Source organism: Nilaparvata lugens, chromosome 12 (genome assembly GCF_014356525.2).
Source record: "Nilaparvata lugens isolate BPH chromosome 12, ASM1435652v1, whole genome shotgun sequence".
Lineage (NCBI taxonomy): Eukaryota > Metazoa > Arthropoda > Insecta > Hemiptera > Delphacidae > Nilaparvata > Nilaparvata lugens.
In genome coordinates this window covers 3885972-3909260 of record NC_052515.1, presented here as the reverse complement: position 1 = coordinate 3909260, position 23289 = coordinate 3885972, and the positions used below count along the sequence as shown (strand labels likewise).

General features: G+C 35.3%; 2 protein-coding genes across 4 annotated transcripts in view; both read right to left on the bottom strand.

The window, feature by feature from the left end:
• Positions 1 to 1089, bottom strand: part of LOC111044232 (beta-1,4-mannosyltransferase egh) — a 91488-nt gene extending 90399 nt beyond the window's left edge. Inside the window, exon 1 of one of the 3 annotated variants that reach the window (XM_022329317.2) lies at positions 882 to 1089. The gene's annotated coding sequence lies outside the window, so the exon portion shown is untranslated. Of the gene's footprint in view, positions 1 to 181; positions 625 to 716; positions 859 to 881 lie in introns of those variants that run through there. The other 2 variants (XM_039438723.1, XM_039438721.1) reach the window with 2 other exon arrangements.
• A 741-nt stretch (positions 1090 to 1830) lies between these two features.
• Positions 1831 to 23108, bottom strand: LOC111044233 (protein FAM114A2). Its single transcript, XM_039439426.1, has 10 exons — positions 22799 to 23108; positions 21214 to 21896; positions 19535 to 19778; positions 19367 to 19374; positions 18185 to 18430; positions 15082 to 15187; positions 12113 to 12369; positions 9631 to 9824; positions 6144 to 6261; positions 1831 to 4008 (listed from the first exon to the last, which is right to left on the bottom strand). Exons 2-10 carry the CDS (start codon positions 21892 to 21894, stop codon positions 3931 to 3933), a joined length of 1932 nt encoding a protein of 643 aa, XP_039295360.1. The 5' UTR covers positions 21895 to 21896; positions 22799 to 23108; the 3' UTR covers positions 1831 to 3930.
• Positions 23109 to 23289: the final 181 nt, after the last annotated feature.

Here is a 23289-nt window from a genome sequence, read left to right as displayed (position 1 = left end):
TCATGTTAGATTCTAATTGTCTACGATAGCCTTAATAATTGATCAATTAGCCGTTAATAATTGATCAAATCTATAGATTCAAGTTTAGTCAATCAAGTTAAACAAGATGTAACTTAGTAGCCTAATCTACCAAACAAAATAACTATAAAATACAAAACTAATTTGAGTTGCTACTACTTACAATTTTATTAACCAATGACTTTTGGGTTACGACGAATTGCAATCAGGCTATTATGCACAGATTGAACAAATTTAAAATTATTCCAGATATAGAAAATTAATAACAAAGACTGACCTAACCTGCAAATATGGACTTTTGGACATTGTACATTGATTATAAACAAAAAATATTATACTTCTCTAACAAAGTAAATTTGCAGATCAAAAGGGTACTACTCAGTTTTTGTTTACAGAGGTTTTCCTGAAGGAGTAAACATGAGATAAATATAAGACTGATAGCATCCAACAATAACTATTTGCACTAGCCTAAGTTATAGAAATTGTTGTAAAAGGTTAACAGGAAACTAATACATTTTTTTGGTCAATTAAAATTGTGAATTAGTGAGAATAGGTTTGATAGGATTAGAGAAAATTTTTGAAAGAAAAATTAATGATAAAAGAGGATGCTCTAATTTAGCAAAGATCTGAAAGTTAGCAATCTTTCTTCACATTAGATGCACTTTCACTATTACACAGGTAGTATATTGTTAACTCACTTTCTCTGTGAAATTGCAACAATTTTAATGTAAATTTCAGTAATATATTTGAGGAATTGAGAAATTTAATGAGGGTGACAATACAATTTCAAAACAAACAGGATAATCAAGGATAAAGTTGTCACAAACATGAAAACACAATTAGCATAACTAGAGATGTTTTACCTTTGGCTATTCGATAAATCACTACTGGTCAACACACAAATTATTCACAGCCGAAACAATACCGAACACGATCGAAAATGCTCTTTCATAATTTGGACCACATTTTTCACGATAATCGGTAAATTTACAGTGGAAACCGCCCAAAAACGAAGCGGCTATCCACACAGAACGATCACTGTTCCACTGCCATCACAAACTGATCCTTGTCCTGTCCGAGCAAAGCAATGCAGCTGCAATCGAAACAAGATGCCAGCAAGTGCCAGCTAGATTTGTGTGTCGTTATCAGTTAAAAACAATTGAATTTCAAATAAAAATCGCATTAATCGTGAATATAATTGATTTTAAATTGATTAAATAACATTCAAAAACCATTGTTCATTATAAAATTGCCATTTTCTTGTAAGTTTCAAATTGGACAGGATCAGGATAGTAGTACCAATTTTGTTTGGTAGATGACAGCACCTTGCAGCACGGTTAATTTAGGCGGTCTTTTTGGCTTAAAATTTGAATTGAAATATTTTCTAATACGCCATTTGTCATTTTCTCAAGTGATATGGATAATAATATATCATTTTTGTAATGAATACTCAATTTCTAAATTCCAATATAATGTAATTTGCTTCAATCTTTAATCTTAAGATATTAATAATCCTGGGAAGTTGGGATCACAAAAATATAATTTGATGGCATGAATCAATTTTACATACACATTATTCATTTCAACATTATTCCACTTTTAGAAATAAAACCAAAATAATTTTACACATTTAAACTTCAAAGCATCATATCAGAGAGTGATGCTAGAATATTAAGTTGAAATACAGCAGCAGAAAGTAAAGCTTGCAGCAATTAAATACACCCAATACATTCCCATCATTCATTTGATGAGTTTTCAAGAAAAAAAAATAAAATTCAAGTTTCAGACTAAAAATAGTAGACAAAAAAAATATTATTTGGAAAGAATTCAATAATAGTTTATTGGTAAAATATTAAAAACACAACACTTTAAAATATCCTTCAAATACATGCTTATACAAAGAGCAAAATTAAATCAACTTTATACAGAGCTTAACAATAATTTGAAAGCCATATTTACAGTATCATAAATATATAACACCAAGTTTTTTAGTTAATATTCGCAACAACAATACAGTAATAATATATTATTAAGTATTTTTAAATATTCATCAATATAAGGCTATAGCTGATATGAGTTAGTTGACTTTGTATATCATCTCAATCATTTTCGTATGAGTATAGATGCACTATATTTTGTTCAATTTCAAAATTGGCATATCAATAACAATATGAGATATTTAATTATATAAATATAATTTATACAATACTTAATTTATACTGTACAAGATATAGATAGGTAGCTTCTAAATGCTTTCAATTTACTATTGTGATTTTTTTACCATATTACAATATAATTATTTCTGTCAACAAGAGCCTATAACATGCAATTCATGGAAAAATAGAAAACCTTATGCACACATTTATAAGATCTTGCACAAAATTTTTAATATTTTTTGAAGACTAATAATAGATGGAAGATAAGTTCAAATCCAATGAGATTCGCATAATAAGCTGAAGAGAAGCAGCTAGGATTGAAAAACTTCAGAGCTGAAGCTGACATATTTAATATTCAGAAATTTAGAAAGTAGGATTTTCAAAGCTGAAAAAATGAAAAATTGGAGTCAAGCATTACAACATTGAAAGAGAATCTCTAAACCTATTTATTTTCCTGTGTTCACAAATATACAGTATTAGCAAAGTTTAAGATTAGCTAAGAATAAGATGAAAAAATTGAAGAGCCAATGATTCATCTTTGAATTTGAAAAATACCTTCTTTGGAGATTTATCAGAAAATTTACATCATTAAGTTTATGGGACATTCAAGAAATTGTTACTTGTTAATATACAAATAATTTATAAGAGCGATAATACAAAACCATCAATTTCTCAATTTTCAACAAGATAAAAGAGAACTTTCTGTAATAAATTAGAAGAAATGCAATGTTATTATCAAAATAGTGTTAAATATACCACCAGACTACAATATCTTTATAATATTTTAATATTATCGACGAACACTTTCATAAAACTTTTTTAAAATGTTGACAAACATTCATTACATTTTATATACTAGTCTGAATTAAATAAGTTGAGCCTAAAGTTTCCAGTTGATCAAATATCGGCGTTGCCAGATTGTGTGAAATTTTGATCCTCTCATGCAAACTCATGCGACAATATAGTCGATGCAACGTTGTCATATTGAACATGTTCAGTCACAAGGACTTGCAGTAGAAGGTCTCAATCTGACAACACCGATATTTTCTTATACGATTTTTCAATGTTTTCATCATTAAATTGTTTTATTTCATTTGATTTGGTGCTGGAAGGTCTACTCTTAAGCTCTCTTTGAAAACTCTGCTCTAGTCTCAACTCAGTTTATTCAGAGTATCAAAATTTGATACTTACTATTTTACATAGTTGTAAATAGATTTAATAGTTGTACTCACGGTATTTAGATGAAAACGGTAGAGGCCACGAAATGTATGCGCAGTGGCCAGCCAGCTAGATTGCGTCATCGCCACCAACCGAGGTTTTCAAAATCTATTGGCAATATTTAAGAAACTTATTTGTTAAAAACAGATGATTGGATATAAAATGACGTCAGCTACACCGGAAATTTAGCACAAACATGCGCGTGACACCTACCGTCTTCTTCTATATACCGTGGTTGTACTTATATTATTTAACGATAAAAATAAGTTGTCAACTATAGAGCACTAAAATCAAATGCATAACAATCATCGATCTCTCTTCAAAGCTAAAACAGTCTATCGACTAATTTAAAAACATTTTTACATTAAAAAACGTTAAAAAGTTATAATATTTCGGAATGTGCAATTGACTGAACATCGATTATAACAGGATATCATATATCGTTGTTAGTTGATTGTTATCGAGAATATATTTATATCAATTTACTTTGATAATATTTATTTTAGCTTAATTTTAATACATAAATAGAATGCTGTGCTTAGTTTGCAGCTCCAACCTGCAGTACAGGGACCACCAGTCTACAGGCGTCTTGGATGTATGAACTGCATTGGGCGGACTGAAAAATAACAAAATAACATCTTTAAAAAATCAATTAAATGATGAAAAATTGTTAGAATAGAACAGAAAATAATTTTATTGAAATCATCACTAGGCTATCGCCTGTTGTATAACATTATGTTTACAAAAGAAATATTACAAATTGTGAAAAAAAATGCAAAATTTATCTTTGAATTAATGCAAAAAATGATAGAATCTTCTCCATAAAACTGAAACAAAATCGTCAAGTTTGTGAAATTGTGAACAGCTTAGTCAGATAAGATGAGCTATCAAACTTTGATAAACTGAAACTGATGCTTTGGGTTCGAATCCCGCCAGGCGTATGGATTTCAGATCATTTCATCATCTCGCATATATCATACAGACATCTCTCAACTTCGGTACAGTGTTAATGAAGAATATATTCTGTGAGTGAACTGCAGTAGATCAGTCAAATAAGATGAGCTATCAAACTTTGATAAACTGAAACTGATGCTGTGGGTTCGAATCCCGCCAGGCGTATGGATTTCAGATCATTTCATCATCTCGCATAATTATATCATACATACATCTCTCAACTTCGGTAAAGTGTTAATGAAGAATATATTATTTGATATTATTTTCAAAGGATGGTTCGTTTCTGTTTAAGCACCGCCGATTCAAGCTGTATTCCCACATATCATTATGGCTAGGCGCACACCAGTTAGTCAAGACAAGACAAGACAAGATCAGACACGTTTAGTCACAATACTTCACATAGTTGCTTATGAAGACATGTCTAATTGCAATGACTTATCAGTGTGACTTGCGTCACAAGCAGCTAGTAGCGGCTCGTGATCTTTTAGCTTGGGGATTCAACCTCATGATCTATTGGGGAGAAAGGTCAAGAGGATATAGAGTATTGAGCATGATCAAGTGTAAAGGTAATCAATAATAATTTTAAGGAATTACCCCCCAAAGATGAAGCATATTTTCTACAAATATAGTTTTTTTGTCCTGTTCATATTTTTCTTGTTTGATTTTTACTTTGGGAGTTAATCTAGCATCATGTTTTATTTTACACCTATCCTCAATATTAATAATGTTTGTCTTTAACAAATACTGAACCTTATTCATATTTCTTCATCAAAATGCTGTTACAGTACCTAACACAATAAAGTATATTCACACTCTCACTAAAACAAAATGGACATACTAGAAACACTCACGAATACACAAAACACACTAGAAATTACTAGTCTATATTCTTCAACACGCAAAACAAATTTATAAAACAAAAAATGCAGTGAAATCTATTTATACAGTGTGATACCCGTAACCGTACCGTATAACCTCAAAACTGTCACGCTTTCTACTTCTTGTTTACCGATTTTTTACTGTTTACTGCCACCAAATTTGAATTTATTGGTTATGTTCAAGATGGCACTGCTACTGAATCGGTATCACGAATAATCACGATTCATTCCGAGGTTTACCGAATGCTTCACTTGCCTCGGCTAGGTTCAGCTACTCTAGGATGAACTCGTGGAGACGTGGTTCAGACAGGATTGTAAACCCGTGCTAGAAAACCGATTCCCCTCCTCTGTTCCACTGTTTTTGGGTTCACATCGGGGAATTAACACTGCTTTCCACCACCACCTGTCTCGTCATGCCATTCGGTTCTGTTTCAAGCAAGCCACTCTGGCACCGGCCGCAAAACTTCGACGTTAAGTTTACGTGGATGAAAAATTTTGTGATGTAATTTCATGAGTATAGAATAAAAATATAATTATATGAGTAGAATTCATCATTCTATAGGAGTTGGTTCAATTCTGGGGGTTCAATGGACCATTGAACACATAGGACGAGTCGCCACTGCAAGCAGCTATGTGAAGTATTGTGGCTAAACGTGTCTGATCATGTCTTGTCTTGTCTTGACTAACTGGTGTGCGCCTAGCCTATCAGTGAAAGAGACCGACACAGTGAAAATAGAATTCTAATTAGAGTATTTCTACTTATCACGGCCAAGCGAGTAAAAACAGATGGTTTTAAATCAAAAATCATATCACAAAACCAATTTAAAATCATCTAACTAGATTCAACTGCCGCTCAAACCTAGTTCTCGTTTTTGGTGAAATCAGGCCATAGAGTTAGAAAGCAGGAAGCTCTACTCACCTCCATGAAAATTGTAGTGATAATTTTATTATTCTCTTTGGATTCTGAATTCTCAGTTAGCAGCATGGTGAACTTGGTTGCCATCCTTGACACGTGGATGCAAAGAATTGTAGTGATTCTGAAAAAAATACATTTCAAATTTCATCATTTATGCATAAACATTTTGTGGTAAATGAGGTTTGTTTTGCCGTTAATATGTAAACCTCTTAGGGCCGGTTTCCGAGCTCGGGATTTAGCTAAGTCCTAGACTTTAAACAGCTGGAGTCAGAGAATTGGTTTTCCAAAACGGGGCGTAGTCGTAGTCATTTTCATAGTCACGTTTGAATTGGATTTCGAAAAACTAGAAAATTGAACACAAAATAAAATAAAGAAAAAATAGTGTAAAGTTTCAGTTATAATTATTTAGGAATGTCTAATTTCGTCAAGGAAAAAAGTTTCCAATTATAGAAATGAGAAAAAAATACGACTACTGTTATAAAAGCTGCGACTACGCCTCGTTTTGGAAAGCCCATTTTCTGACTCCATCCGTTTAAAGTTTTGGACTTGGCTAAATCCCGAGCTCGGAAACCGGCCCTTAGACTTGTAATATTTCAATGTAATGTACTTTCAATAAATAAATAAATAAAACAACACTCATTTTCCCAATGAGAAATATAACCTATCCCAAAGGTTATGGTTAACTACAAAATTAACATATTGATTGAGTGTCCAAGGTCCCTATGAACTATCCATATTAACCGGTAAACTACGATCACATGAAACTACTAGTATGGTCGTTGAAAGAATAAGACGTTGATGTTGTCAATACCACTATATTTGTTCAAAAATTAATTCACATTACAGAACCAGGTTTCATGGTAACACCTACCACATCTTCAGCTGAAAGTTCAGCTTTCAATCATGGATAAAAACCACAACATATCATACCATACAATAAAATTATATATGGTCGTGTTTACTCGTATAATATGGTACATGTTTTGAATTTGGTATAATATGGTACGTGTTTTGAAATTGGTATAATATGGTATAATATGGTACATGTTTTTGTATTATGGTGTGTGTTTTGACAAACAGCAAATCTACCTCAGTTTAAGCCGAGATGATGCATATGAGACTTAGTCGATCGACAAATGGTTCATAGCTATTTATTAAGCAATTTTATTTATTAAAATAGTACACACTTGACAGATTAACCGAATCTATAGCTATCAGAAGTTTTATCAGTTCAATGAACCTGACACCATATTGTAAGCCCCGATATTCTGGTCATCTAAAAATTTCGTTACATTCAAATTGAATTCACATAAATTATATAATATGTATTAATATCGATTTTAGTATTTGATTAATTTGTAGATTCATCATCATCATCATCATTATTGGCACTACAGCCCATGTAGAGCCTTAGCCTTCACAACCACATCCTTCCATCCCTCTGCTGTTCTTCTCCATCTTCTTACACCCATTTTCGCAAATCCTCTTCCACATCGTCAACCCACCGCTTTCTTGGTCTTCCTTGTAGTCTTCTTCCTCCGGGTTTGCCTTCCAGCACCATTCTTGGCACCCTCCCTTCCGGCATTCTGCACACATGACCAGCCCATCTCAGCCTCATACTTTTCACAACAGATAAAATACTGGTCTCCTCGAACAATCTTCCTAGTTCCTCATAATGTGTATTGTAGATTCATAATGTGTATTAATGTTGGATTTTAATGACGATGTTCAACTGCATGATGTTTTTGTTTTGCTATGTTGAATAAATGAAATATTCTATTCTATTCTATTCTGCCAGTGCATGAGGTCACTAATGAGACACCAGAGGTGTCCTTGTGAGGAAGCAGTAAATCGGTTAAATGCCCCTCAGTCAAACATTCAGCCTCTGTGGCCGTACTATGAATGCACTAATACTAAGAATATATTTGACGGATTTGTAATAATTATGAGATGTACTGACTGTGTCTAGCACTCAGTCTCTGTGTTCATGAATGCACTAAAACTATAGTGAGGTCCACGTTATAATGGCAGTATTTGATTAACATTGGTGTTGCTATCCTTCTCTACAATTCGACAAAGCAGATAGCGAATGTATCAAAACACGGTGTATCAAATTGAGACAATACTGTATCATATTGTGATAATACTGTATCATGTTGTGGCTGTTCTTGTATTTGTGTTAATACTGTATCATGTTGTTCTTGTTCTTGTTCTATAGTGAGGTCCACGTTATAATGACAGTATTTGATTAAACTTCTAGACGAAGCATTTGCTTCAAAAGTTTAGCAAATGCTATACTTTATTCATACATTTTTGAACATAAGCTTTTACTTTTGAGCAAATGCTCAAACTATTTTTTTGATGAGCATGAGCAAAAGGTTTTGATAACGTTTATTCATAGAAAATGAAGAATATGCTCAACTAGAAGTATAAGCAAATGCTAAACTTTCTACATATGGCCCACTGTGTCAGTCACTCAGCGTCTGTGGCTGTACTGTGTAGATAGATAGATCATGGGTAGATAAATTGCATTTATTTTAACCTGATGTTTGCACTAAAACGTTGTGGAGCTACAAAAGGATAGCGCTATCTGCTTTGTCGAGTGATAGACAAGGATAACAACACGAATATCAATCAAATACTGCCATTAGAACGTGGACCACACTATAGAACATAACAACATAATACAGTATCAAACTAATATGATACAGTATCATCTCAACTTGACACAAAACACTATGATTTGATACGTTCGCTATCTGCTTTGTCGAATGATAGACAAGAATAACAACACCAGTGTTAATCAAATACTGCCATTATATCGAGGACCTCACCATAGAACAAGAACAACCACAACATGATACAGTATCATCTCAACTTGATACACAACACTATGATTTGATACATTCGCTATCTGCTTTGTCGAATGATAGACGAGGATAACAACACCAGTGTTAATCAAATACTGCCATTATATCGAGGACCTCACCATAGAACAAGAACAACAACAACAACAACATGATACAGTATCATCTCAACTTGACACAAAACACTATGATTTGATACGTTCGCTATCTGCTTTGTCGAATGATAGACAAGAATAACAACACCAGTGTCAAATATCGAGGTCCTCACCATAGAACAAGAACAACCACAACATGATACAGTATCATCTCAACTTGATACACAACACTATGATTTGATACGTTCGCTATCTGCTTTGTCGAATGATAGACAAGGATAACAACACTAGTGTTAATCAAATACTGCCATTATATCGAGGACCTCACCATAGAACAAGAACAACAACATGATACATGATACAGTATCATCTCAACTTGATACACAACACTATGATTTGATACGTTCGCTATCTGCTTTGTCGAATGATAGACAAGGATAACAACACCAGTGTTAATCAAATACTGCCATTATAATGTGGACTTGGCCTATACAGGAGGGATTTGTGATAATTGAGAGATGTACTTACTGTGTCAGACACTCAGCCTCTGTAGCGGTGCTATGAGCCGTCTTAATTAGCAACAACTCAGCAGCACGGTGGAATATCTCCATGGAAACAGATGTGAATTCGGCCATAGACGCCACTGCCTTCTCATGCACGGCTAGCCGAGAGGCAGCCTTAGCTTCCTCACTTTTCAACCACGCGTCTATTCGTAGACTCACCTGCGAAAAAGTAACAGAGAACAAAGTTAAATATCTGTGAATCTGTTAAATAAACTACATAGTAAAGAGGTATAATATCAAGTAGTAGCATAAAGAAAAGATGAAAAGATAGCATAAGAAGATATCCTACGGATAAGTTCCAAAATTCAAGCCGTTTTTTTGTTAATTCAAGCCGATTACTGTCGACTAATGTTTTGGTCGGATAAGAGCGAAAGGCTCAACTCACACTTACGCGACTCAAGTCAAGAAGAGACAGCGACTCTAGTCTCTTCTCGACGCAGCATGTGTATTCAAATGGTGACACTCAGACCAGTCGAATCTAGTCTCCGCGACCTCACGACTGTGAGACTGAGTCGAGCATCGACTCGACATGTTGTCGAGCCTCGACTTGAGTTGCGTAGTACTGTGCATTTTTAATGAAAGTGATGTTTTAGATAAGACAATAATGAGAATTAAATACAGGGTCTGTATAATAAGTAACCGGACTGGCTTCAGGAATTTTTTTATTGGCAAAACATGTACAGTTTTATAATTATTATTTAACGAAAATCCTAAATAAATGCTGTAAATCACCCCGAAGACTTCTGCTACTGCAGACATTGACAACAGGGTTAACAGCTAGATGGAAATTCGATGAGAACTACTATCCAAAAATTAGTTGTCAGCCCGGGAATCGAACCCGGTACCTACCAATTGCTAGTCAGGAATGCTTACCCTTACACCAAACTGACAATCTCTGGATAGCAGCGCTCATTTTATACGAAGCCATAGCGGCCAACCAGTTACAGATGGAATTAAATAGAGAATGCATTTATTTAAATGCTAATTAATATATAATTATTATTTAACGAAAATCCTAAATAATTTACTGTCAGTTTGGTGTAAGGGTAAGCATTCCTGACTAGCAATTGGGAGGTACCGGGTTCGATTCCCGGGCTGGCAAATAATTTTTGGATAGTGGTTCTCATCGAATTTCCATCTAGCTGTTAACCCTGTTGTCAATGTCTGCAGTTGCAGAAGTCTTCGGGGTGATTTACAGCATTTATTTAGGATTTTCGTTAAATAATAATTATATATTAATTAGCATTTGAATAAATGCATTCTCTATTTCATTCCATCTGTAAATGTACAGTTTTTCTTTAGAAATCTTAAAAGTAGTCCCCATTGGAGTCGATAGCACGCTGATACCGGATTTTCCAATCCCTGAACGCTCCCTGGAAGTCGGCAACCTCCATGATGTCTAGAGCCCTCGTCGTAGCATGTTGAACGTTTTCCAGGGTCCCGAACCGGGTCCCCTCAACTAGTCTCTTAATCTTGGGGAACAAAAAGAAGTCTGGTGGTGCCATATCCGGGCTGTAAGGAGGATGTGGCAACGTTACCCTCGACTGTTTGGCCAACTGCGACGGAGCATTGTCGTGATGGAAGATCCACGAATCGGCAATCCCCGGACGGACTCGATGAACCCGGGCGTTTAGTCGACGGAGCACCTCTCTGTAGTATTGGCCGTTTACAAAGAGTTTGTGCCACAAAAACTGTAAACGGCCAGTACTACAGAGAGGTGCTCCGTCGACTAACCGCCCGGGTTCATCGAGTCCGTCCGGGGATTGCCGATTCGTGGATCCTCCATCACGACAATTCTCCGTCGCACACCTGCTTGCTCGTCACCGAGCAGTTGGCCAAACAGTCGAGGGTAACGTTGCCACATCCTCCTTACAGCCCGGATATGGCACCACCAGACTTCTTTTTGTTCCCCAAGATTAAGAGACAACTTAAGGGGACCCGGTTCGGGACTCTGGAAAACGTTCAACGTGCTACGACGAGAGCTCTAGACATCATGGAGGTTGCCGACTTCCAGGGAGCGTTCAGGGATTGGAAAATCCGGTATCAGCGTGCTATGGACTCCAATGGGGACTACTTAGAAGATTTCTAAAGAAGAACTGTACATATTTTGCCAATAAAAAATCTTCTGAGGTCAGTCCGGTTACTTATTATACAGACCCTGTAAGGCAATATATTCATAATAATTATTATAAAATTTGTAGCATGCTAAGTAGTGACGAATTAGATCTTATATTTTAAATAAAGTAAGGTTAGAAAATGGAGTAGCATGGAGCTGAAGTAGTGACAATGAGCGAGAAAGTCGTCAGGTCGAGAGACTGGAGTATCCTCGACTGGAGTCGTACGATTTGAGTCGAGGTAGAGTGAGTTGAGACTACCTTGTACTATTTCTCTCCCAAATTTGGATAACATTAGAACGTCTGAAACAGATTTATGTTTATACAAAGTACTTTACCTCGAATATCCTTGGAATGCGGCACATCTTTGCACAGCTGACCGACGGCCTCCGTGAGTTTATCCTTAAAATCGACATCGTCATCCTTGTCATCATCCTCCTCCTCGTCGGGCAGCTCACACAGCTCCTTCACCTGCTCCAGGGTTTCCTGCAGGTCCTTCAGTTCGTCCCCGGTCACATTCAGAAGGATCGACTGCAACTTCAACTGACACTGGTTCGAGAGCATTTCCAGGGCTTCTAGGTGCACCAAGCCTGCAAAATGTAAAAGCATCAGCGTAAAGCATCAGTGTAAAACATCAATGTAAAGTATCAGTGTAATTCACATTCAACTGTCAGAATTTGTTGAATGGTGAATATTGATGTCGCATACAGACATTTTCTGCGGTGATTCTGTCAAATTTTCAACAACGAATAAAATTCAAATGTAAGCTTCTTGAGCTGTGAGTGAAAACTGTAGACAGATATAACAGAATGTATAAACATTATATTTATCAACGATTTTTAATAGTTATATTTATTGGAATCGATTTCAATTGTCTAATAGAATATTAGTATAAATAATTTATGAATCTATTATATATATAAAAGCGAAATGGCACTCACTGACTGACTGACTGACTGACTCACTCACTCACTCACTCACTCGCAGAACTAAAAATCTACCAAAAAGTTCGTAAAATATTAGACATTAAATTACTTAGGGTCCTTTACTTTGCCTATGTTCAATCGGTGCTGCAATATGGGTTAGTGGTATGGGGAGGAGCGTATGATGTTTTCATGAATAAAATATTTTTACATTTCAAAAAATGATAATAATAAAAGCAATTCTTAATAAGCCAAGGGCTTTTTTCTAGTAGTGAAACATTTGCCGAATTTAAAGTGATGACAGTACGTCAAATTTATATAAAGAAACTTCTCTATTATGCATGGATGAGGAAGGAGGAATTTACAGTGAATAATAACGTTTCTATGTTTAACCTGAGAGTTACATCTCATAACATTTATAATATTAACTATTCAGATTTGACAATAGTGCGAAGACAATTGGGGTATCTTAGCTCAAAAATAATAAGTATCATGCCAAATGCATTGTCAGAATATCTTTCTAATAGGGGTAGACAGAGGATGGAACAGATAAATAAGTGGGTTATACAAAAATTTTTCTTCGACATCGTCAAATATTATAATTACTAGTAATTATTGTTAACTTCGATTTTTTGTAGCTTTGATTATTAGTAAATAAATTTTATATTGTCTAAACAGCTGATACTCTCACTCAGCGGTCAGGGTTTTGCCCTTGCTGGGTGGTGCCATGTAATTTTAATTTATTTGTAAAATAGCATAATATATTATTATAATCTAGAATATTTCTTTTGTAAGTTTTTTATTTTGTATTTTGTTTTTAAGGGCAATAAAGATGTTTGAAAAAAAAACGTTCAAATTTGGTAGGTATGTTCAGTTGGCCCTTCAGAGGCGCACTAAGAAATCTTTTGGCGATATTTTAGCTCTAAGGGTGGTTTTTAGAGTTTAAAGTTCGTCTTTTAGCATGTATATTCTTCTTATTCCAATATCTTAAAATTATAATGAATGTCCATACCATATGTTATATAGAACTATAATCTAGAGAGAGTACCTCTTCAAAACAGTTGTTCTGGTAACTAAATTAAAAATTTTGTCAGGTTTGCATTAAGTTGAGTTGACTTAGGTTGGCACCAAGTTGAAGATTGAAAATAATGCATTTATCCAGGGCATCCTAAATACCTATTTATCCTGTACTTCCTAAATACCTATTTAGGAGGTCCTGATTTATCGCAGAAAAATTGATTGGGTACTGCTACTTCAATCAGAGCTATTCCTGGGTGTTTTTCGAGATCAAATTGACATAATACGTTCAAATTCGGTACAGAGGTTACACTGAGGTCTACATGCAGGCGAGCCCGCTGATCTCATTTTTGGACAATCCAGTCGGGGGTCCAGAATTCGGTACAGAGGTTCCGCTGAGGTCTACATGCAGACGAGCCCGCTGATCTCATTTTTGGACGTTCCAGTCGGGGGTCCAGGGAGCGGAGCCCCCTGGCTAGACGGATATGGCGAGCCTGACGGCTTGTTATCTATATAAATAAAAAACGAGTCTCAAATTTTGACATTAAATAACTTTTTTATGTGTGCTCCGAATTTGATGATTTTTTTCAAGTTATGTTCGTTATGTTCAGGACCAGGTTTATGGCCTATCAAATTCATAATCCGATTTCAGGACTCTTTCCTATGGTCCTTCAAAGTTTACATGTAATCCTTATGGGAGAAGATTTGTGAGCTGGCCACACACAGAAATGAAAATCAGCTGTTATAATCATTGCGTGACGCAATGTGTGCTGCTCCATAACCGCCCATGTATTTTATTCTAAACACCCCGACTAAAAACAAAATGACTGTTCTGTGTGTAACCATACAGCAGTGCGGCCTTACGTTAAAGATTTACATGCTCTAAAGACATTGCTTTGTTTCGAATAATTGTGCTGTCTTCGGTGTTCAGAATTAATTGATTTTTAGTGAATTATTACAAAATAAATATATAACCAAACACATAGGAAGTCCATATTGAGATATGAATATAAATACTGATTTTTGGATAATTTTCATAAAAATATAGAGACGCATCAAATTAAGCTAAGAGCTAAGGCTAGCACACCTGAGGAGGCGCGGCTTGGTGATACAAAGTGTTGATCTTATGGAGATTGCCTTATCACACCGTTCCACGCAGTGTTTGTGTGTGTGTGAGTGTGTGTGTGTGTGTGTGTGTTTGTGAGAGTGCTTCCATTCAAAGCAAGAAGCACCTGGATGCAAAATGCCGCATCGCGCCTCCTCAGGTGTGCATCCAGCTAAAGTTTGTCATGAGATGCATTAACTATTTGGCGGTACGAAGTTCGCCGGGCCAGCTAGTTTATCTATAAATATATTGTGTACCTTGGTAATCATCGAACAGAGATTCAAGATGCACTCTTTTAGCAGCTTGTTTTTCTTCTTCCATTTTATCACTTTTTTCAGCTGTCTCTTTGGCTTCGCGCAAAATCTGTGTGCAGATGAAAAAAATTCACAATTAAGATTAGATTAAAAGAAGATAATAATATCGTACAAATTTTATTAGCAGAAACTATCTTTGTGGTATTGAAGTGGAAAACTCGTGAGTCTTATAACAATACAATGAAAATGAATATTGATAGTAATTGATAGGTTGGCCACTAACAACAGGACAAGTGTGTTGAACATGTTTGTACACACATGGCTACAGTGAGGTGCACGTTATAATGGCAGTTTAGGAAGATAGGAGAAAAGGGTTGCCAGATCTCAGCCTTGCCACCCAAACAGCTGATACTGGTATATCTGATCAATTTAACTTTTCATTATTGTTGAAAATATTTAATCATATTTTATTTGTCAAGAAAATATATTTTTTAAAGCTGTAATAATAAATTTTCATTATTGAGATTAAATATTTTGTCAATTAGTTGAATTTCTACATTGTTGATAAACGATGTGGCTACATCGCAATGCGTGAAAGAGATAGCGCCATTGTTTTGTTGAACGATAGACAAGGATAGCAACACCATTGCAAATCACACACTGCCATTTTAACGTGGATCTCACTATACAGACAATGTTGTGGCATCAGCGAAAGGCTTCGAACTACGCTTCTTAGGTTAGGTTTTTTATCTTCGATTTTTTGCTGTCTATATTTCTTCACAACTTAAAATATTTATTAAAAATATCATAATTTTATAAAATTTTTAATAAGTATTAAATAATATATTGAGTGACCTGTCTGGCTCAGGTCCGGTGTCAGAGTTTTCAGGTCACATCTGATCAATTTCAGGGCCTCTGACATGACCTAACGACTGTTTTCAGTACGGCCACTCCATGTATATTATTGAGAATTACATCCAATTTAATTCAATATTGGTATTCATGATCTTGAGTTAGCCTTCAAGTTGTGCTAGTTGATACCTTAGACCATTTATAGAATAGACACGCCCCATACTGAAAGTCGATGAAGCCAACATCTACTGCCATATCGCCAAATCGTGACGTCAGCATCGGATAGAAAACTTTTCTGTAGAGTTTGTTTACATTGTTTTCCATAGCAGATTGTGTCTATTTCAGATGGAAGTGAATTATTAAAGAACTAAAATTAAAATTATAATTAAGAACCTATAACCATATAATTGACTATTAATCATCCTTAGTTCATCTAATACCCCATACTCCTTTTTAAATTCCTAAACTCCCAGTTTCATGAAAAAATTTTTTCCTTAGTTATTTTTTAAGTATCATTCATTCTATTTATGTATTTATTATTTGTAGGCACCTGCTGTAAAATCTTTTAGGTTTAGCGGGACCAATTTTGTAATGCATTTTACTGAATAAAATGATTGATTGATTATATTATATTATATAATGCTGACGTCACGATGGGGCGATATGGCAGTAGAGGTTGGCTTCATCGACTTTCAGTATGGGGCGTGTCTATTCTATAAATGGTCTAAGGTTGATACCTTGAATCAGCTGCTATATTTCTTTGTAATGTAGGCTACTAGTTGAGTTGACGAATAGATCATCTAAATGCTACATCGTGATTCGTGAATACCACTAATGAATGAACTTCTCTGAATGAACTTCTCTTCTTCTAATGAATGAAAACTTCTCTTCATACTCTTTACTAATAGCTGACTGATAGAATACGGTACTTACTAAAGCTGCGTTTACACCAAGGTTATTAACAAAATGTTATTAACTCAATCCTTATAGATTCTATTAGATTGAATGGAACTTGACAAACACATAAGTTCATCATGTGTAAGATAAGCTATGTTCAATCTAATAGAATCTATAAGGTGCAAGTTATTAACATTTTGTTAATAACTTTGGTGTAAACAGGTCACTTTCTCCAAAAAAAGTTGAACTGGAATTCTAGTTTAAACCATCAGCTGACTCAATTGAATCACATTATAATAAATGCGATCATACATTGTTTGAACGGGTTCAATACTTGAACCAACTTTGAAGAAAGCTATGCTAAGTACCATTTGCACAGTGTCAATCTAAACTAAGTTTCATCTTGAACTGGATTAAATCCATATCAAGTCTCATTTGGTATAATGTGATTGTTTGTTTAAGCCACCAGCTCATAAGAATCAGTTTAAGCTTTCACTGTACTAAATCCTACTATATTAAGCGAGCAATTTCTGTATTTATATATCTGGTTATTTTTATATCTGGTTATTTATGTTTAACAGATCTCGAAAACGGCTCTTATGATTTTTTATTTATGTATTTATGGAGACAACAGGTTACCCCTAATGTGTCTCCTTCACAAATACAACAATACAATATTATTATACAATGAAAAAACAATGAACAAAGTAACTTACAATTGCAATATTGTTAAAAGAAATAAAACTATAGAAATACAAGAGAAGGAAAAAAAACAGATGTATACAATGAAATAATTATAAAACGGAATATAGAAATGAAAAGGTTCTAAAATCAAAATAAAAATGTTACAAAGAATGGATAAAACTAACAAATGAATGTCAGAGGACTGGTACCTGCCAATGAAGCACAGAATGGTTAAGAAGTACGAGTACATAGTGCAATAGATACACACCTATATACAGCAACAAATAATCGACAACACGACTGAGCAAGGATATCTCACAATAGACTGTTTAATATTCTATAACATTTCTCACGAAATTTGGAACATAGTAGATTTATGATATAGGCCTAAAGATTCGATTGCTCTAGGTCTCATCCTTGGGAAAACTCGCTGAACGACATTAAAAGGATAATTCATCCTTGGCTGAAACAGCTGTGGATAGTAAAAAAGTAAGTATGTGAAAAATCAAAATATCGCATCCCCGAAACTCATAAGATGACGTATAGCCAGCTGTGAAATATAAACACGATCATTTTAGAGAATTGTGTTCTGTTTATTAATAAATAAAAATAACGAGCTAAGCTCGGTGCCCCGATATTGTACTAATAAATGAACAAACTGAATAAGGCTCACCTGCGACAGAACTGGTTTATCGTCATCCTGGAAGAAGAGCGCCCGTTTCTTCCTGAGTCCCGGATCACCATCCTGCAACACTTCCATTGTCTTCTTGCCGAGGGTCTCCAGGGTGTCCAGGCCACCCGACAACACCTTCGTGCCCAGCTGACTCACGCCGGACATCAGCTGGCCGATACCACCGAAGCCACCCGAACCAGATTGCTCGCTTGCCTCGGTTTGTCGGTTGTGCGATGTCGTCGACACCTGTTGGCAAACGAATCAAAGTAATTTTACTTCAATCAAAGTTAGTTATAATCAACAAAAATACACTGATATTGTCATTACCAGTAATATAGTAAGGTCCACGTTATTGACCGAGCGAAGTGAGGTCTAAGATTCAAGTCGACGGTTTGGCATTTCTCTTTTTTGTGTTGCGCATTTACGGCGAAACGCGGTAATAGATTTTCATTAAATTTGACAGGTATGTTCCTTTTTAAATTGCGCGTCGACGTATATACAAGGTTTTTGGAAATTTTGCATTTCAAGGATAATATAAAAGGAAAAAGGAGCCTCCTTCATACGCCAATATTACCGTAAAAATCAGACTATAGAATTAATCATCATAAATCAGATGTCTAGTGGTCTATAATACTACCCGTTCAAAAACATCGAACATCTTGAAAGAAAATGTATCTTTCCATCAACGTTAGTAGACAGTTGACTATTTATAATACTACCCGTTCAAAAACATCAAACATCTTGAAAATGTATCTTTCCATCAACGTTGTAGACAGTTGCAGCCAGACCTTTTTTTAAGTTTGCGTTTGTCTATTATAGACTTATTCTACATCTTTCTCTTCAAAATTAAATTTTCTACAAGTTCTGTGGAAAAATATTTTGTGTTTATTGTACATTTAACATAGTAAATCTGCTTCAAACCTTAAAGGAACTTGTTTTTCGGGACCAAGTTTCGCGTATTTCGTCACATATCTTGAAAATTTCTGTAGCTACAGGTCTGGAAACTGTTTTATTCGATCTTTCAGTTCATTTTATATAAAGTACGCAAAATTGTACATCTTAATTAACAGCCAACAAATAACCGTAGGGCTTTGTTTCGGAAGGGGAACAGAAATTCAGACGAAATATTTCACTCTGTATAACTTGGTAACCAAGCATTTTCAGACCTATGATAATTAGTACTTTTTTTTCTTTTGATGAAAGGAATCACGCCTTGACTTATGGGCACCCTTTTTTCAGAACACCGTGTATATTTTAACGTTCTATGAGATAATTATTCCTTGTTTCTAACTCACCCTCCTTCTCTTCTACCTACATATTTGTCCTTCTATTCCTTGGTTTCTCACTCACCCTTCGTCTCTCCCTCCTTCTCCTTCTCGGCCTTCTCCCTCTCTAAGACCTCAGCCAGCACTTGGGGGTCGGGCGCCCCCAGCCCACTCTCCAGCACAGTGTTGAGTCCAGCCGACACGTGACTGGTGAGTGTGGTCACACCCTCTGTGGCGGTCGACAGAATCGAACTGACACCCCATCCGCCCCACCCTGACCAGCCTGATCCACCCGAGTCAGCTGATGCGGTGGGGGGTTTCTCCTCTGCCTGTCAATGTCATAAAGGAAGGTGAGTTTTTGAAAATTAGTTTAATACACATAGGTTGAAAAGGTTTGTTAGTTTTGAAAATGAATTCAATACACATATAGTGAGGTCCACGTTATAATGGCAGTGGAGAAAGATAGGAGAAAAACGTTGCCGAAACTCTGTCTTGTCAATGCCTTCCTATAAACGATAGCAGATACAGGTTTATTGATGTAATATTAACAGTAAATTCTCGTTTAAAATAGTCAATTATATTTTATGAAGCAATAAATGATATTTTTTAATAATTCCATAATGAATTTACATAATTAAGATTAAATATGTTGTTAATTCTACATTGTTAAGACGATTTGGCAACAGAGCAAAGCGAGAAAGAGATAGCGCTATCCGCTTTGTTGAATGATAGACAAGGATAGCAATACCATTGCCAATCAAACACTGCCATTATAACGTGGACCTCACTATAGTCCACATGTTGGCCCAGTTGCTGGCCTAGCCTGATAACCCAACGTAGGCCAGTGAAGGCCAGCGCTGGCAAACCACCCATCCACACACTGGCGCTGGTCGACATTGGCCTTCATTGGGCCAACATGTGGATGCGGCATTATACATTGAATGTTCAAATTTTTTTGAATATCTCAATAACCATTGAAGATATGTCCTTGGGACCTGTTGCATTGGACTCCAAATCATATTCCACATAAGATTTTACCATATTGGTATCATCAAAAACACAGATATTTTAGTGCCGGTTTTTGAGCTTGGAATTTAGCTAAGTTCTATACTTTATACAGCTGGAGTCAGAAAATTGGCTTTCCGAAACGGGGCGTAATCGTAGTCACGTTTAAATTAAATTTCAAACAACTAGAAAATAAACACAAACTAAAATGAAGAGAAAATAGTATAAAGTTCCAGCTATTTTGAATTATTAAGGAATGTTTAATTTTGTCAAGGTAAAACGTTTCCAATTATAGAAATGAGAAAATAATGATTGTTATAAAAACTGCAACTACGACCCATTTCGGAAAGCCAATTTTCTGACTCCAACTGTAAAAAGTCTAGAACTTGGCTGAATCCCGAGCTCGGTAACCGTCCCTTAGTGTTCTTGATTTAGATTTGATTTATTTATTTAGTGTTCTTGACTTATATTCATGACATGACGCTACCGATTCCATAATTTTGGGTAGAAAAGTACCTTAATACGTCCTAGTAACTTGAAAGTTGTTATCATGAACATTACTGCATGGGGAACACAATAATATAGTGTTGACTATCACAATGAAATTGTGTTAATGCGTATGTATACATTGATAAATACAATATCATTCTCAATTATGAATGATTGGCAAAGAAACAACAGGATTTAAGCCCAAAACTGTATCAATTGTATTAAGCATATCAATGTATTAGAAGGAAGAAAGTCAAATTTTCAACTTACCACCGCCTCATTTTTCGTATTTGTTGTAAGACTAGAAAGTTTATTCAAAACGGGAAACAATTCCTTCTCAAACTCCTGCTGATTTTTTGGTTTAGATGCATTGCTGACCGGAACTTCAAAACCATCCTCCAGTTCCCATCCGTCGTCAGGGTTTGACTTCACTTCCGGTTTACTCTCCTCTTTTTTCACAGTTGGTTCACTTTGTTTAACACACACTTTCTCATCTGTCTTTCCTTGTTGCTCGTCAACCTTCTTCCTACTGTCGACTACTTTTGATTTGACATCTGATGATTTCTCTTTCGCTGAAATCGACGTACCAAGTTTGGATCCCAACTTTTTCCCGATATTCGACGGTTTGGGTTCCCTGGTTGGTGTTTTACTCGTGACATTCTTCTCGGATTCTTTACTAGCTAACGGTCTTTGCGAAGTTTTATCGTCAAACATATCAAAGACCTTTTCCTCGTCTATGGAGCTTGCAGATTTTGGAACACTGTCACTTGGTTTGCTAGCACTACTGTCTCCTGCGGCAGAATCTGATATTTCTACGGCAGACGGTTTTTTAGATGATGTTTTCTTTGATTCATTTTTTGACGCACCTTTCTGTCCTTTCTTGCCGCCAGCTGATTTCACGTCTACACTCTCGTCTGCACTTTCAAATTCCTCGCTGTCTGAGGTTGCCATAGCTGTGAAAAAGAAAATAAAACTCTAATTAGAAACGAACAGTTGGTTTTACGAATGAGATAAAAATAAATGAAACTTCAGAAATAAGTCAGGGGTGCCAACAGGGGGCAGTGGCGTAGCGAAGGGTGGTTTCCTGGTTACAACTAGAACAAGAGGTCCAAAAATTAAAGATAACACCTTTCCATGAAATTTCATTAGCTTGAGTCTATCCAAACATTTTTGGCCAACCCACTCCATTTCAAAATCCTGGCTAATTCACTGACAGAGGGGAGGTGTTTAATTCAGACTGCGTCAGTACTGTCATCCCAAAAAAACGTCAGCACTGTATAAAATGACTACTGATATCACATTTAAGGTTCTCAGTTTATGGAGGGGTGAAATATTATTTATTTCTTAATTTAGGGGGTTGGTTGTTCATGGGCTTGGGGGTAAGGGATTACCCCTGAATAAGTGATTTGGCAATAAATAGACAATATTGAATCGTGTAATACATATAGCTCTAGTATTAGGCTAAGTATGTATATATAGTTGAGTAGGCAAAAGACTACTCATAGCTCATATTAAAACAACATTAATGATTCATCGTCTCTTATTATCGTGATACTTACTTGATACTTGATATTCTTGATTATTTATCTGACGTTTGCGTCAATCATTCATCATTATATGTAACTTATCTTGAATTAGAATCTATCTGCAGTAATTATGGAGCAGTTTATGAAGTTATATCTATAAATAATATAAGATTGTTTGGGCTGCAATTTTTCAGGCCTTAATAGATATGACGGATGAGTAGGCTAAAGTATAATATTATTGAATGTAGAGACACGTTAACAGCTTACAGCAGAAAGCATTATGTTTAACTTCAATATTTATGTAATGAAGTAATTATTTTCTAACTTACCGGAATACTAACAAGGGCTCTACTAAAGATAGATGCTGTACACAAACAGTTTTTTTGTTTCTTTCAGGAATAACAGACAAAACTTCAAGAGAGATCTCTAACGTTTATACTTGATGTCTTGAGTTTACATGTCTTTGTCTGGGTGCTATCTATTGCAAAAAGTCACTGCCACTTATCATAAATTTAATAAACTATTTATTAAATTGATAAAATTCACTGACAAATTGACATTTCAATTTCCAACACCATAAAAACATATGGATGAAGTTCACAACATTGCAAACGCAAAGCAATAAACATCACAGCTGATCTAACCTAACTTTATCTCCACGTTATGCAATTACACTTCAATAAAATGAGTAGAGAGTAATTATTATTTTTTATAAAACCTGATTTTTTAAAAATATTATTTTTTTATTATTTAAATATCTTGGACCATCAAAAAAAGTGTTGAATAAAGAATTGTGTTTTCTTTTAGGCAAAAGTTCGTC

Bases quoted from the DNA above. Each gene is read 5' to 3' on its own strand.
- LOC111044233 (XM_039439426.1), bottom strand. From the start codon at position 21,894: ATGGCAACCTCAGACAGCGAGGAATTTGAAAGTGCAGACGAGAGTGTA. The intron at 12,370-15,081 runs GTACACAATATA...TACATTTTGCAG, and splicing joins TCTGTTCGATGATTACCAAG to GCTTGGTGCACCTAGAAGCC. The intron at 6,262-9,630 runs GTAAGTACATCT...TATTTTTTTCAG, and splicing joins GAGGCTGAGTGTCTGACACA to AATCACTACAATTCTTTGCA.